Raw genomic sequence first — 17,337 nt, 5'->3', positions numbered from 1 at the left:
TAAATTCCATAGATTAAATTCTGTTATGAGCAGTGGCCCAATAATATTTAACCTCTGCGGCCCGAAGAAAAAGATATCAGGCCCGACCTGTTTTAACTAGTAGTGGCCCGTTTAAAAATTCTTTTCTCTTCTTCCTCTTTTTTTTTTTACACAAGGAGCCCAAGTTTAAATAAATTGGCTATGGTCCAATTCGAAATACCCACCTAGCCCAGATTGTAAAATGGCCCAGATCCTTACTCTTCTTCTCCATCGGCCATTCCCCTTTTCCCCCAAAATCCCAATTCCAAAAGAAAGGAACCCTACTCTTCTCTCTTCCGCTTTCGACCTGGTCGGATGTCACCAGAGCACGCCGCCGCTCACAGGCGTCGCCCCTCGCTCCCCAGTTTACGCCAAGATCCCCCTCTTCCCTTTCACGTTTCGCTGAGTCCCTTGCGACGACGTCGGCGTTAGGATGCGAAGCCACCGCCGCCGCCAGCCGTCAAGGACGAGCAGCCATCTTGCTGCTGCCGTTGTCGACTCCTCGGCGGGTCTGCAGAGTTGTCGCCTTGTCTTCGGCGTCTCGAAGAACAGGGCCACCTCCTGCGGTGTTGCTCAGCCCGAACTCTCTTCGCCGACACGCTCGCAACTGTCTAGCGGCTTTCGGGATTCAGCCGACACTTGCTCTCGTCCGGCAGCCTCGACTAATAAGCTAAGTTTTCCTTCTAGTTCATAGCTTATTTCGTTGATTTCTAAATGACAGTGGCTACGCGACAGTTGGGAGTGATGATGCGTAGTGTTTAAATGGTGTTTACTGCACTTAAATGTGGGAGCTCGAGTTACTAATCTGGGCAGCCCTTCAGGCTACGACATACTTGATTGAGCATTTTTGTTGTTGGATGCTTATCCTATGTTATTCCTGAACTAGATGGCAGGGGTGTGTTAAATCATGCTGTCCTAAAAGGTCATTCTAGCATGCTTCGATTTTCTATATGATGATATGGAAATCAAAACGAGTTGGGACTGAGTGAGGTTACCTTCTCCTCACAATGCTATGCCTTCCCCTTCTGCTAGCCTTGATCTCCCCCACTCCTCCCCTTGTTGCTCAGTTTAGTGAGTATTTTGTTATGGGAAAGAAGGGTAGAACCGAGGGGAGTTGGCTTATTTATGCCCAGCTTGTAACTGAAAGCTGCACAAAGGCTGTTCTTTTGCAGCTCTGCAGAGCTTACCCTGTTCTCTTGGCCTCTTTTGTAACTGATTCTGTTGTGTCATGGCAGTGGTTGTTCCCTCTGCAACTCGCAGGGATGTACTCGTGCATTTATTGGCATTGTAGCCTCTTATGTTATCAATTTGCAGGGTGTTTTGGCTCTTGTTTGTGACTGCCTACTCACTGAACTTTGTGTAACCTTTTCGCAGGTACTAGCTGGGGTACAAGTGGTTAGGATTGGAGTGAAAGTGCTGTGATTCTCTGTGCTTTGCTGCACTTGGCAGCCTGCGGTCTTACCCTTTTTAGCAAGTTGTTGGTCTCCAAACCTTAAAGTAGTGTTGCCCCTTTTCTTGTTTGTTTTGCCTATCAAATGCCTTATCTTGCTACAACATTTGCTTATTGTTCATTCTTGTTGTTCCTGGCAGGAAAAAGGCTGGCTACACAGGGCTCGTTTCCAATGCCCCAGCCCATCGGCCTCTCCGATTCTGGGTCGAGACGGCTCGCGCTGAAGGCCGATGAAGTTCACTAGGGACTCTTGATTGTTGTAGCTCGATATGAACTCCTTTTGTCTGCCTTAACAACCATGTAGTATCTAGAGTTGTTGGTGTGTAGTTCGTTTTTCCTTTAATTTCATCGTTAAAGATTGTAGTTCTAGTTTGAGATTCTGTAATTTGTAATTTGTACCCTTTCTCAAGAAATAACAATACTCTTTTCATTCGATAAAAAAAGTTCTAGCGTTTTATTTCATAACTCCCGAGAAATCTAAGTCTCGGCTATTACATTCTACCCCCCTTAACAAAAATTTCGTCCCGAAATTTTGTCTCGGTTAGGCAAAAAGCTGTGGGTATTTCTCTTTCATCTGGTCCTCGAGCTCCCACGTCGCCTCCTCGCGGTCGTGGTGCTTCCAAAGGACTTTCACTGTCACAATATTTTTACTTCGCAGTGCTTTAACTTTTCTGTCCAGAATTGCTTCTGGCTTTTCTTCATAGCTCAAATCTGGTTCTAACACCACCTCTTCTTGGTGCACTATGTGTTTGGGGTCAAACACGTACTTCCTCAACTGTGATACATGGAACACATTATGAACATTCCCGAAACTTGGCGGAAGCGCTAATCTGTACGCCACAGGGCCGACTGTTTCTAGGATCTCGTAAGGTCCGATAAAACGCGGTTTCAGCTTGCCCTTGACGCCAAATCTGGTTATCCCTTTTGATGGGGATACTTTCAGAAAGACCTTGTCTCCTGCTTTAAACTGTAAATCCGTTCTGCGAGCATCTGCATAGGATTTCTGTCTATCTTGAGCTTCCTTGATTCTCCCTCGGATTTGTCGGACAATTTCTATCATTTCCTCTACCGAGTCCGGTCCGAGAATCCTTCTCTCACCAACTTCATCCCAGTAAAGTGGTGATCTGCACTTTTTCCCATATAATGCCTCGTATGGAGCCATGTCAATAGTTGCCTGGTAACTGTTATTGTAGGCGAACTCTATAAGTGGAAGTACTGACTCCCAGCTCACTCCACGGTCGAGCACTACAGCTCTTAACATATCTTCCAATGTCTGGATCGTCCTTTCGGACTGTCCGTCCGTCTGTGGATGGAACGCTGTGCTGAAATTCAGCTGAGTGCCTAACTCTCGCTGTAGGCTTATCCAAAATCTAGAAGTAAATTTTGAATCTCGATCTGAGGTGATCGTTACTGGGACACCATGTAAACGTACGATCTCTCGCACGTAGATCTGTGCCAACTTGTCTGAACCGTATGTGATACAAATTGGTATGAAATGAGCGCTTTTGGTGAGGCGATCGATTACAACCCAGATGGCCGTGTTTCCCCGTTGTGATTTTGGCAATCCTGTCACAAAATCCATTGCTATATGCTCCCATTTCCATTCTGGAATCTCGAGAGGCTGCAACTTTCCATAGGGTCGTTGATGCAAAGCTTTCACTTGCTGACAAGCCAGGCATTTTTCCACAAATGACGCTATGCTTCTCTTCATGCCATCCCACCAAAATTGCTTCTTCAAGTCCTGATACATCTTCGTACTTCCAGGATGGGCAGTATAGGGTGTCTCATGAGCTTCACTCATGATCTCATTTCTGAGTGTCTCCTTATTGGGTACGCATAATCTCCCTTTGAAAGTGAGAGCATTATCCGCCTCTTCGTGGTAGTATTCACCTTTTCCCGTCCTTACTCTGAGACGGATCTTTTCTAGAGCGTCATCGTCTCTCTGGGCTTCCACAATTCTGGCTCTTAAATCTGGTTCTATGACCAAGGTGGATATTCTGCTGTCCACTGTCTCCGGGGCTCTTACTATTTCCAGCCGCATCTTGGCGATTTCCCGGATAAGCTCTTTCTCTTGTGTGAGGAAAACAGCTGCTTGAGGCGCTGTCTTTCTGCTCAAAGCATCTGCTACTACATTGGCTTTGCCTGGGTGGTAGTTTATACCACAGTCGTAGTCTTTGACTAGTTCCAGCCATCTGCGCTGTCTCATATTCAGATTCTTCTGTTCGAAAAAGTATTTGAGACTCTTATGATCTGTGAAGATCTCACACCGAACTCCGTAGAGGTGATGTCTCCAAATCTTCAGCGCATGGACCACTGCTGCTAATTCCAGATCGTGCGTCGGATAGTTCAACTCGTGCGGCCTCAATTGGCGTGACGCATATGCTATCACCTTACCCCTCTGCATCAGCACGCACCCGAGTCCGACCTTCGATGCATCTGTATACACCACATAGTCGACTCCCGCCTCTGGTACGGCTAGCACCGGCGCTGTGGTCAACTTTTCCTTAAGCAATTGGAAACTTGCTTCACATTCTGGGGTCCAGTTGACTTTAACTCCTTTCTTGAGTTGTTGAGTCATCGGCCTTGCTATTTTAGAAAACCCCTCAATGAATCTTCGGTAGTATCCTGCCAGTCCTAGGAAACTTCGAATTTCATTGGGCGTTGCTGGTGACTGCCAACGCTGCACGGCTTCAACTTTAGCGGGGTCTACTCGGATCCCTTCTGCTGTCACTATGTGTCCAAGGAAATTCACTTCATTGAGCCAGAACTCACACTTGCTGAACTTAGCATAGAGTTTCTCGGCTCTTAACGTTTCCAAGGTGGCTCTCAAATGTTCCTCGTGTTCCTTTTTGTTCTTCGAATAGATGAGCACATCATCTATGAAGACCAGAACGAACTTGTCCAGGTACGGGTGGAACACGCGGTTCATTAGGTCCATGAACACAGCTGGAGCATTGGTAAGCCCAAAAGGCATTACCGTAAATTCATAATGGCCATATCTGGTGCGGAACGCAGTCTTTGGTATATCGTCTTGTCGAACTCTCAACTGGTGATAACCCGATCTCAAATCCATCTTCGAGAACACTCCAGCTCCTTGCAGCTGATCGAAGAGGTCGTCGATTCTCGGTAAAGGATACTTGTTCTTGAGGGTTATTTTGTTCAGCTCTCGATAGTCGATACACATCCTTAAGGTGCCATCTTTCTTCTTTACAAAAAGTACTGGTGCGCCCCACGGCGACACACTGGGTCGAATGAAGCCCAGGTCTAGTAGTTCCTGTAATTGCATTTTGAGTTCCTCTAACTCCCTTGGTGCCATTCTGTAAGGCGCCTTTGATATTGGAGCTGATCCTGGTTCCAGATCGATGCTGAACTCCAATTGCCTGTTTGGTGGCAAGCCTGGTAGCTTTTCTGGGAATACATCAGGATATTCTCGTACTATTGCCACGTCCTCAATTTTCTTGTCCTTTTTCTCTTCTTCGTTCAAAAAGACGAGGTACGCAGGGCATCCTTTCCTCATCATGGTTGTTGCTTGTAGGGCAGAAATAATCGATTTTCTTTTCCTCATGGAGATCCCATGAAACATTACGGGTTCTGTCCCAGGGTATTGTAGCGCTATCTGTCTCTCCTTACAACGGATTGTGGCGTAGTTCTCGGCTAACCAATCCATTCCTAGTATAATGTCGACGCTCCACATCAACATCACATGTAAGTTATGAGCTACTAGGTTCAGGTTTCCCATGGAAAATTTTATGTTTGAGCACGTTCGTGTGATATCTATCAGGCCTCCTACGGGTGAGGACACCCTCATACTATGTTCCATCACGTCCGTAGGCAAGTTCAAAGTATCCACACAAGATGTTGATATAAAGGAGTGTGATGCACCGGTATCAAACAAAAGGGCGATTGGTACGTTGAGGAGAGTTCCCATACCTTCCAAATTGCCTTGCTCCCGTTTCCCTTCCCCGGCCCTGGCCTGCTTCTGCTGCAGTGCGAAGGCTCTTGCCTGTGGGGGAAGTCTCGGGCGTAGCTGTCGCTGAGGACGTGGTGCAGGGGGCATCGCCTTCTCTCTCCTTGGTTCAACCTGGAGTGCCCGCAGTTGCGGACGCTGTCCTCCCATTCCAGTCGCCTTGCTCGGGCAGTTTCTGGCAAAATGTCCCTTCTGCCCGCAGTGGAAACATCCACCAGTCCCGGCCTTACACTCGCCGTCATGTCTCTTCGAGCATCTCGCACATAGAGGTGCCTGGGCTCCGCGCTCCGCAGCTGGAGTCGGGGCAGTTTGGTACCAACGGTTCTGCTGTGGCTTAGGGGCAAACTGTGGTTTCTTAGCATCAGTCGGGACTCGGTCTCCTTCCCAATTCCTCTTTTCTCGAGGGAACCGCTGCTGTGGCGGCGGTGGAGCAGTGGTGACATGTGTCGTCGGCCTCTCTTTGGGCATAGCTGCCTCAATGTCCAGGGCCCGGCCCAATGACTCGACATAAGACAGACCTCCATGACTGGCCAGAGCCATTCTTATTTCCGATCTCAGGCCAGTACAAAACTTTTCGGCCATTTTCTCGTCCGTGTCTACTAGTTCAGGCGCATAGCGTGACATGTCACAGAATAACCTATCGTACTCGGTCACTGTCATCTTTCCCTGTTTCAAACTGTAAAACTCCACCTCTTTGGCCTTGCGGTAGCTCTTGGGGACGTACTTGCCGTACAGCTCATTCTTAAACTCCTCCCAGGTCAGGTGCTCCAACTGTTCGCGAGTCATAACCTTTCGCCTAGCTTCCCACCAGAAGTCGGCGGACTCAACCAGCTGAAACTTCACACATGAGAGTCGCTCTCTGTCGGTGCACCGAAGAAAATCAAAGATGCGCTCGATCGCACGCACCCAGGTCTCGGCTGCAGCAGGATTCCCCAAACCGTTGAAGACAGGTGGATTCTGTTTGAGAAATGTTTCTTCCACTCGCCTCTCCGGCACAGCAGGAGGCGGTGGTGGAGGAGGTGGCGGTTGTGCACCTGCCTCCCCAGCTTGATTTCTCCGGGGTACATTCCCTGGTACTTGCGCGTACCTTCTTGGTCTACCTGCCTGTCTTCTGGGAGGCATTCTGTTTATAAAGTGATGTTAGTACTAGATATTCACTTTCTTCAATAACAAGGTGTGTATCTCTTTAGGATTCATTTCATATCTTATGCATTTTCTTTCAAGCATGTACTTAAAATAAATCAATAGGAGCCATAATTTGTGCAGCGTCATATGCATTCATCATAGAGTGGAAAATTGCCTCTCGCGAGGTCTTAATATCTTTTACACATGACATCATCGAAGTTCTACAAAAGAAAGGAAACTAATCTACTACGCTAGCACGGCTATGACCCGTCTGACCGACCCCTACTCCAAGTCACTGTCGATCCACATCGGGTCGTCGTGGCTCGTCCCAGGGAGGGGCATCTCTATAGGTGACCATACCTCCTCCTCGCCCTCGGAGGCGACGACCGGCTGCGGGATCTCTGGGGCCATGTAAGGCGCCACTGGTACGTCGAGGTCGGAGACGAAATCCTTGTCCACATGCTTGGCGTAGTAGTATAGCCCCTTGTAGAACGCCTCATCTATTGGGTGGAGGGGCTGCTCCAACTCCTCGGGAAATGGCTCCATGGGTGGTGGAGAAATCTCTGGTGGTGGCTCGAGGGGCTGTGGAGGGTTGACCCCCACTATCTGGTCCGTGAGACTGCCAATCTGCGGCTCCTCGTCATCATCATCGTCCCCTACTATGTCCTCCTCGGGATCCTCCTCCTCGGGATCCTCCTCCTCTGGATCCTCCTCCTCTGGGTCCTCCTCACTCTCTCCACCCCCGACACCGCTCTCTAACTGCTCAACCTCGTCGCTGGACCCCGACACATCTCCCATCTCTGCCCTACCTCTGCGACGGCCGGGAGCTCGGGACGACTGTCCCTTCTCGAACACTCCGTCTGCCGCCCGCATCAGGGCCAAAGGTGGCAGGCTACGGAACCGCTCACTACCCGGGGCCTGCATGTCTGGCGGGGGCCCGTTCCCAAAGTGGAAACACCCTGCCGAGACTGCACTCAAGAAGCCCGGCATGTCTCCTATCGGCTCATAGGTCGGAGGCCGCGAAGAAGTGTACAACTGGGCTGTGGTTGCCATCCACCCCTGCCACTCCGGTGGGAACAACTCCACCAGTCTCACGATGCCCTCGTAGGGTTTCACCCCATGCCAATTCGCCTCCTCCCATAGCTTACCATAATGGGCGACGAATTCGGCGAGAGTGTCCCCGTGGCAACGCCGGTACGTCCTGTAGTAACGTACCACCGCATCTGGATCAGCACCTGTCCGGAGTGGGCGTCGGTGGGTAAAACGCTGTCGTGCCATCTCTACATAAAAGAAGAAAAGCCCTCAAAACGGCTCGTAACTGAAAGTATGCATATACAAGTATGCGAAAAGCTGTAAAAGATGGTATGAACTGAGTCGTTGTCTCTCGAAGAGGTCGTACTAGGTTTGTCTGTGGCTATGTCTCATAACCGGCTGGTATACACATATATCTATATATGTACTATCTGTATGCTCAAAGGAATGGACTTCCTTTCTTTGCTGTCTATTGATATTGCAACGATACTTTCTGGTCCGTTGTTGATTGATTTTTTTTGAAATTCTGTGGAATTAGGGGTTCTCCCTAACTGATGAGTTCAGTTGGTCTCGTCGCCGTGGAAGGCGGTAACAAGCTCTCATTCTGCTAATACTTGATTCTGCATGTCTCACCTAAGGTACTTCTCTAAAGCACTCTAGGTTCACATACATAGTCCCCATGACATCTATACATTCATGTCAAGCTCATAAAACACAGATACAGTAAGCATATCTCATGCAAAGTATCAGCTATCACGTTGCATCTGCAAGCATTTCAAATAAACATTTTCGTTCCCATGAGGGCTGTGAAAATTATTTTCTTTTTCTGGAAAAACTTAGAAAATTTCATTTTCTTTCTCAAAATGGAAAAATATTTTCTTTCTCAAAATGAGAAGAAAAAAAAAAAAAATTTTCTTTCTTCAGAATTCTCTTTTCTGGACGAGCGGGCATCGACCCCTGTTTCTGGTGCAGTTGATCGTGTCGAGCTGAGGTGTTGGGATCTTGTACTGATCATTCTGTTCACTTTCTAGCCTAGTGCTACTGTTCTGGACTGAGGCTTAGAAAGAAGGTTCTTGGGTCAGAGCGAAAGAAAAGTGCTCTGATACCACTCTGTCACGACCGCAACTTCCTAGTCAAAGAAAGCGCAGCTATTTCGCGACTAAAAATTCTAAACTGTCTCAACACATCCTCATAATTACGGAAATTAAGGAAATACTGTCTAAAAGTCATCAAAAAGCAAATTATTACATCAGAGTGAAAAGGGGGACATTGTCTTTACTGAGACAAAGCTAGGTTTATGCAGCGGAAGAGTTCCAAGACAAGTATAACATGTATGGAGACATACTATACTAGCTACCCTTCTTTCATTTCATCTTCAGTCCCAACACCTCCTCTGCCTCGATCGATCAACCTGCACATTAAGGAAAACAATATGCAGGGCTGAGTACTTGATATACTCAGTGGCTTATGCCGAAAACTGTTTTTCTTTTAATTGTCTGCCAAGCTGAGTGAACGCGGGGTTTTTTTCTGAAAACAAGTCCCGGTCACTAAAATCTGTTATTTCTTTCTGAAATAGACTGCAGTCTTTTAACTTTCTGATGATATACCATGTCAAGCTGTGTGAATCGGGAATGTGGCCACATTCCACGATCACTGGGTCGGCCAACCTGGCGCTAGCTCACGACCCACGAACCGGCCAACCTTGCGCTAGCTCACGGTCCCTATGTGTACACTAGTCCGAGTAGGATTTACTGACCTACTGGGACCCGAATTCGTCTTAACCATGAATGGCAATCACAAAATAAAACATGGCATGACAATTTATTCAAAAGTTCACACTGATTCTCATAGAGTTCTGTAAATAAAAAGGAAAGAAGCCCACACATAATGTAGGATAGAAAAGCCCACCTCGTTTGCTTAACTCTTTCAAACGGGTACTGTCTGACTTGAGATTTACTCGTCGGGCGACGACGCCCCTTTTCAAAAAAAATAAAGTACTTAAATTAGGCTTTAAGTAATTATTCAAATCTTGCATGAATGCATGCCTAAGCGTGCTCTTTTATTTTAATTTCTGCCTTCAAAAAAAATTAGAAATCTTAAATCTTTAATTAAATCGGCGATTTAATTTTCTGAAACGGGCATTAACATTTTCCGCATTTTTCTTAAGTATTTTTAAAATACTTTCTGTGACTATTAAAGTTAGCTTAATTCATTTATCGCAAAGCTATCCCACACGGTTTAATATTTCTTTTCTTCCGTTGCTTAGGAAATTAAATTCCATAGATTAAATTCTGTTATGAGCAGTGGCCCAATAATATTTAACCTCTGCGGCCCGAAGAAAAAGATATCAGGCCCGACCTGTTTTAACTAGTAGTGGCCCGTTTAAAAATTCTTTTCTCTTCTTCCTCTTTTTTTTTTTACACAAGGAGCCCAAGTTTAAATAAATTGGCTATGGTCCAATTCGAAATACCCACCTAGCCCAGATTGTAAAATGGCCCAGATCCTTACTCTTCTTCTCCATCGGCCATTCCCCTTTTCCCCCAAAATCCCAATTCCAAAAGAAAGGAACCCTACTCTTCTCTCTTCCGCTTTCGACCTGGTCGGATGTCACCAGAGCACGCCGCCGCTCACAGGCGTCGCCCCTCGCTCCCCAGTTTACGCCAAGATCCCCCTCTTCCCTTTCACGTTTCGCTGAGTCCCTTGCGACGACGTCGGCGTTAGGATGCGAAGCCACCGCCGCCGCCAGCCGTCAAGGACGAGCAGCCATCTTGCTGCTGCCGTTGTCGACTCCTCGGCGGGTCTGCAGAGTTGTCGCCTTGTCTTCGGCGTCTCGAAGAACAGGGCCACCTCCCAAATGTCACCGTAGAATGAATTGTAAGTTAGAGAGAGACGCTCTCCCTTCTCTCTAGAATCCCCCACCACGTTTTGAGTTCCCACATCGCCGCCCACCCCATTCTCGCTCGGCTCACCACTGTCGACGGTCCCCCTCACGCCCCCGCTCCACCAGCCACCCACCATCCTCCCGACCTCGGATTCTCACCAACCAACCCACTCCCTTGGCTAAGGCACGAACAAAGCTCCGGAGCGGCTGGTGACTCGACTCATTCTCTCGATCATGCCGGAGCGCCTGCCGGATCCCCCCCCGGAGTCAGAAGAACCGCGCACCATCTCGGACCAGCTAATGGTCCTCCGGCCGGCCGAGGACCCTCTCTCGGACCAGCCAATGAATTTCACGTCGGAGGAGTCTCCCTCCATAATTTTTCCCTGCAGGAAAGTGGCGAGGAAAACTTTGAAAATGAAGGTGAAGGCACGGAAAAGTACACCAGCCCCTCCCATCAAAGGCACTGGTCGGAAAAGGTTCGTACCCTCACCGATGCCGGAGGACAAGCAACTTAGGAAGAAGATTGATTTCGGGGCCGAAGGGAGCTCGCCGGTCGGAAGCCCAAAATGCAAAGGCCCCATCTTCCCGACGTCGATGGAGCCCTCCCCTAATCTCAACGGTGAAGATGAAGCTAAGATTAATGAAGAACTTGCCGGCGCCAGAACTGTTGACAACGCTCCGGCCGATGACCTTGCGGCCGGCGCAAACGCGGGGACCGGTGACGGAGGAGAGCACAACCCCCCACATGATGGCTGCTCGGAGAGAGATGGCTCTAGCATGGGTCAAAAGGCCTGGGTGGACGCGCTAGTCAACTTGCCCGAAATGGGCACAACAACAAAATCACTTTCCGAAAGTTCCTTGGCGCCTTGCCACTTCGGAACACCACGTGATGCTGGCCCCAATGCATCCGTTGAGCCCCCAAAACAACAAAAATCTAGCTCCTTTTTGCAGCAACCCAACTTTCCCGAATTGGCTTGGAGACCAAAACCTCCTTCCGAAAGTGGGCTAACTCCTTTCCGTCCCAAGAGCTCACGTGAGACGATTGTCGTGGAGGCCCCAACGCAACCAACAAAGGCCGAAATCATCCACTTAGCCGCCTTGGACTCGGCGGAGATGCTAGACACATTGGTTGCGCAACCTCTCATTACGGCCGGTCACAAACCACTGGAGCTCCCCCTAAACCCTTCGGGATGCATGCAAAGTGTCACACACACACCTCGGGATGGAAATGGACCCTCTCTTGAGGACTTTCCCCCTCTCGAACGAGGACGAACTAGCAAGCTCCGAGCTACGTTTGAGGCTAGTTCGGAACATTACAGTGCGGAGTTCGGCCAGCCGCGACCGAAGTCGAACCCTAACGTCTACCGAGAAAAGCCTTTTATCGAGACGATGAACAAGGCCACGCCTAGTGCCGAGACGGTTGCAGTGACAAGAGACACACCAACACCCAACGATACGCCTATGGATGATGCCGAACAGACCCTCACCGAGAAGGAAAAAGCCGAGAAGATCCACACCGAGAAAGAAAAAGCCGAAAAGCCGAGAATGGAAAAGCCGAGAAGGGCACACAACGGCAACGTAGGTGCCGAGAAGATCCACACCGAGAATGGAGAAGCCGAACTCAACAATCCGAAGAGAAATGGAAACACACCTAAGTCCGCGACGGATGCCGCAACACAAGGGCTGAATGTAGTTAATCAACTTGGGGGGGTAGAAGCTACACTGGGGCCCTCGCCGTGGCCGAAATCGATGGCGGACTTGCTTAGGGGTACCCCGTCGGGCTCGGCGAGTAACACTCTACAAGGCCGGGGTGAAGGCGCCGCAAGCCACCCCGGTCGGCCGAAAACGATGGCGGACATGCTCAAAGGCTCGACTGACCCTACCGGCCCCCAAGCCTTTGAACCGGATAAGCTCCAGAACATTGGATTTGCTTCAGTGTCCGACGGCATCCCGGCCATTTACTTCTCCGGAGCGGAAACTCAAAAGCTTGCTGAGAGCATGGGACACGCCATTGTGGGTAAGTTTTCTCACTCTATCCCTACGGGACTGCAAATCCAAAAGACCCTAGACAATATTAAACTTCGGTGTGGATTTAGTTGGAAGTACATTAATGCTAAACATATTCTCATTCAATGCGAGGACTTGGCGGACTATGCCCGAATCCTTGGAGGCCCAAGGGGTACGCCCGTTTGGCTCATTGACCGACACCCGATGAGGGTCTTCAAATGGTCCCCGGACTTTGATGCTTACTGCGAGTCCCCCATTGCGGCAATCTGGTGCAACCTAATTGGCCTCCCCATTCATCTTTTCGACCAATCCGCCTTATTCGCCATCGGCAAGCTTCTCGGCAATCCAATACAAATTGATCGAGCCACGGCAAACAAGACTCGGCTTTCATTTGCCCGAATCTGCGTCGAGATAGACATCACAAAACCACCTACCGAAGAGATAATCCTCGATCTTGGTGGGCGAGAAACGGTGCAGCGAGTCCGATGGGACAAGATACCATCATATTGCCGAGAATGCAAACATGTCGGCCATGCAAGTGAGGTGTGCTATGCGACGGGCAAGAAGGAACGGCCGCCAAAGAGAAACTACCACAACGGCCCGCCAAAACAGCCACAACCCGAGAGACAGACCGAGAAGGGGAAGCAAGATATGGGGAAGAATGCCTCCAGCTCCAACGAATGGAAACATCAGGGGAAGAAGCAAGGCAAGGCCGGTGATCGACCAAACAATAACAAAACAAATGGGGAGGACTCCGGTGATACTTCCTGGGAGGGACCGAACTCCAAGGGTGACTCTACTTTGGGGAGCGGACCGAGCTCCGGAACTCAGAATGCCGGGCTTATTGCCGGGATCGAGATTGGGAAGTCCCCACCGAACCGGGGGAATCCATTGCATCCCACCACCGAACCACCAACACCACGTGGGAACATGGACGTGGAGTGGGGCTCCCCCATTGCGAGGAGCTTGGTCTCACCAGTTCGGCGAGGGAATCCGAGAGGAGGCGCGCGCCATGCTTTGACAAGGGGGCGTGGGTTCTTCTCGGCAAAGAACCACATGAGCACTAACCAATATTATACTCTCATGGAGAACGGAGAATTTGATGTTGAGAATTGTGGGGATGCGGACGAAGACCTTATGGAATTGCATGTGGGGGCCGAGAAGTTAGGAGGCAACAGTTCGGCCGAGGACGCCGAGGAGGTCGCTCCGAACAAAGAGCAACACCGTACTGACTATCAAGGAGGGCCTTCAACCTCTTTGGGTACGCACCCTTCTTGTTAATAATGTCGTACAATCTCATGTTTTGGAACGTGAGGGGGATCGCGAATGCGCCCACTCAAAACGTTCTGAAAAGACTAATTGGTTGTCATAATGTTTTATTTCTTGCAATAATGGAACCGCTCACACAACCGGACCCGGACCGTTTCTCTAAGGCCTTGGGGCTGTCCTTCATTGGTTCGAACATGAACGAGAAGATTTGGATGTTTGCGGAAGAGGGGTCCACTTTTGATATTGAGGTTGACTCGGAACAAATTCTCCACGGGTACCTCAAATCCCACCGCCTTGCTAGGCCGGTGGCCATCTCAGCCGTGTACGCCAAATGTACAAGGGCTGAAAGACATCACCTATGGGACAAGATGAGAGAGATTGCCGGGCCTCTTGAGGGAACACCTTGGATCATCGGTGGCGATTTCAACACCATGCTATCTCATCAAGACAGAGTTGGAAGTGATACCAACCGGCAAGCCGAGATGGTAGATTTTGCGGAGGCAACGGAAGATTGTAGGCTGCTTGACCCTGGTTTTGATGGAGCGGCATTCACTTGGGCCAAGAATGGCCTTTTTGAAAGGTTGGATAGAGTGCTTGTCAGCGAGGATTGGACTAAGACCTTCGAGGCTACTCGGGTTACGAACCTCCCCCGGATTGCCTCGGACCATGGACCAATTCTTGTCAGGTGCACGAAGATGAACACATCCGCTGGAGCCAAGGCTTTCAGGTTCCAGAACATGTGGATCCGACATGAAGGATTCATGGCCGTAGTGCAAAAAGCATGGGAGGAGCCCACGGGGGCGGGTGGAATCCTAAACATTCAAATCAAGCAGGCCAGAGTTAAAAAGGCCCTTAAGGAGTGGAACAAAGAGGTTTTTGGAAACATTCATGCTAATCTAAAAGAAAAGGAGGAAGAAATTGCTTTGGCCCAATCTTGTTTCGAAGCAAGGCCGACCCCGGATCACAGGACAGCGATCAACAAACACATTGCCGAGTACATCCTTTTGCTGAAAATGGAAGAAGATTTTTGGCGACAGAAGGCAGCTCTGAGGTGGCTTGCCGAGGGAGACAAAAATACCCGGTTCTACCAAAGCTGGGTGAAACAAAAGAGGGTTCGTCTCCGCATCCATTCAATACGTGTCAATGGGCAGGAGCTCACCGAGGAAGCCGAGATTAAAAAGTCCGCAGTGGAGTTCTTCCAACAACTCCTTGCCCCCAACAATCCGACACTTGAAGATCCAGACCTCGACCTAATCCAGCAGGTCCACTCAGCCGAGCAGTTCGCTGACATCGCAGATGCTCCAAGTGCGGACGAGGTCAGGAGTGCCACCTTTTGCATTTCCGGAGATAGTGCACCCGGACCCGACGGCTTCTCGGCCACCTTCTATCAAGCCTGCTGGCCTATTGTGGGGCCGGAGGTAGTGGACGCAATCAGACAGTTCTTCAGAGGGGCCTTCCTGCCAAGGAGCATCACGGCCACAAGCATAGTCCTTATCCCAAAGAAGGCTTCGCCGGAATCATGGACCGACTACCGACCCATCAGTCTCTGCAATGTTTTAAACAAGATCATTACCAAGGTACTCACCTCTCGACTCTCTCCTTTCCTCCCACAGGTCATCTCCCCAAACCAAAGTGGATTTGTCAAAGGTCGGCTCCTTAACGACAACGCACTTCTGGCTCAAGAGATGTTCCATGAGCTTGCTAGATGCTCCCCAGCGCCTAATGTGGCAGTAAAGATTGACATGGCTAAAGCCTATGATAGGGTCCAATGGCCATTCCTCTTCAAAGTTTTACGCCGTATGGGTTTCCCGGATTCATGGATTTCACTTATGGAGAGGTGTATTGGGTGTTGCTGGTTCTCGGTCCTTGTTAACGGGGCACCCTCGGGCTTCTTTAGATCAACTCGAGGACTTCGGCAAGGAGACCCGATCTCCCCTGCTCTGTTCGTAATCGCGGCGGACTACCTGTCCCGAGCATTAGATAAGCTCATCCTCGGCCAAAAGGACATGACGTTCAAAGCCTCCCGGAGATGCATGGAGATCAGCCATCTAGCCTATGCGGACGACATTATCATCTTCACTCAAGCGGCGGCAAATCCTATGCGCCGGCTAAGAGCCTGTCTCGAAAAATATGAAAGAGTCTCCGGCCAACAAGTCAGCCTCGCCAAGAGTAATTTCTATATTGCCGAGGCCCATGAACATTGGGCAAACTCGATCCAGGCGGAAGGAGGCTTCTCTAGAGGGGCCTTTCCTTTTCTCTATCTCGGTGTCCCTATCTACCGTGGTGTCAAGCGCACGGACATGTTCCTCTTTCTACGGGAAAAGATTGCAAGAAGGATCTCAGGATGGGCACACCGTCACCTATCCTTTGGAGGAAGGCTTACGTTGATTAAGAGCACTCTTGAAGCGATCCCCTTGCACATCTTTCAAGCCGTCGAGCCCACGGCCGGTACCCTCAAGCAACTTGATCAACAAATGGCCCGATTCTTTTGGGGGTCTACGAATGAAAAGAAGCGGACCCATTGGATTGGATGGGAACAAATGTGCCGGCCCACTGATGAAGGAGGCCTTGGGATCCGAAAAACTATGGAGGTCCTCCACGCTTTCAATATCAAACTTTGGTGGCGATTTCGGGAGCAAAACTCCCTTTGGGCAAGATACATGATGGCAAAATATTGCTCCAACTCCACACCGCTCACCTTGAGATTGCCGAGCAGGAGTAGCCCTACGTGGAGAAGGCTCTCAAGAGCATGGCCCCTCGCGCAACCGCACATGAGATGGCTAGTGGGACAAGGGGACATCTACTTCTGGGATGACATTTGGCTTGGCAATAGCCCTCTGAGGGAACTTAGCCTTGATGATAGGGGAAGACCAACCACCCGGGTCTCGGAGTTCATTACAAATGGTGGTTGGGATGTGCCCAAGCTTCAACTCCTTCACAATCAGGCCGGCCTCCCTCAGCATGTTATCGATGGCATCATTAATACACCGATCCTCCATGACGAACAGGATATCCCGAGGTGGAACCTCTCTAAGCATGGGGAATTCACGGTGGCTTCGACATGGGACACACTTCGAGGACGAAACCCGATCATCCATGGTTTGGGGGACGTTTGGAAGGTAGGCCTCACCAACTCAATAGCCATCTTTATCTGGAGGCTTCTCTCCAATCGGGTGCCGGTTGACACGAAACTTCAGTGGCGGGAGATTGAGCTAGCTTCTAAGTGCCAATGCTGCCCCCACAGACCGAACACTGAGTCACTCCAACACCTCTTCATCCAGGGATATGGAGCTCACAGAGTATGGAGTGAGTTCGACGGCTGGTTCACAGGCCCGTTCCCACGCATCCATATCAATGACACAATCCCTACGAGAATCGAAGTGTGGGCGCGAAGGTGCCAACAGCCGAACAAGAAACATCTTAGCCGAGCCACTCCATACCTCATCCTTTGGTTTATATGGTCGGAGAGAAACAGGAGCCGCCACCAAGGCACACAGTTTAAACCACAAAACGTGGTATGGCAGGTCCACATGTTCATTCGAAATGCTATGTCTAATGGAAGCTTGAAGCCGAAACATTGGAAGGGAG

The 17,337-nt window shown here is 49.7% G+C and overlaps 1 protein-coding gene and 1 long non-coding RNA gene across 2 annotated transcripts; one reads left to right on the top strand and one right to left on the bottom strand.

The window, feature by feature from the left end:
• The first annotated feature begins 230 nt into the window (after positions 1 to 230).
• On the top strand, positions 231 to 1,925 carry LOC121753731. Its single transcript, XR_006040484.1, has 2 exons — positions 231 to 1,515; positions 1,609 to 1,925. It is a non-coding gene; the product is annotated as an uncharacterized LOC121753731 (long non-coding RNA).
• Positions 1,926 to 2,239: 314 nt separating this feature from the next.
• Positions 2,240 to 6,557, bottom strand: LOC121754513. Its single transcript, XM_042149855.1, has 3 exons — positions 4,689 to 6,557; positions 4,279 to 4,610; positions 2,240 to 2,243 (listed from the first exon to the last, which is right to left on the bottom strand). Exons 1-3 carry the CDS (start codon positions 6,555 to 6,557, stop codon positions 2,240 to 2,242), a joined length of 2,205 nt encoding a protein of 734 aa, XP_042005789.1.
• Positions 6,558 to 17,337: the final 10,780 nt, after the last annotated feature.

Source organism: Salvia splendens, chromosome 11 (assembly GCF_004379255.2).
Source record: "Salvia splendens isolate huo1 chromosome 11, SspV2, whole genome shotgun sequence".
In the NCBI taxonomy this organism is placed as follows: domain Eukaryota; kingdom Viridiplantae; phylum Streptophyta; class Magnoliopsida; order Lamiales; family Lamiaceae; genus Salvia; species Salvia splendens.
Note: the sequence above shows the minus strand (reverse complement) of the source record. Positions and strands in the feature narration are given on the sequence as shown.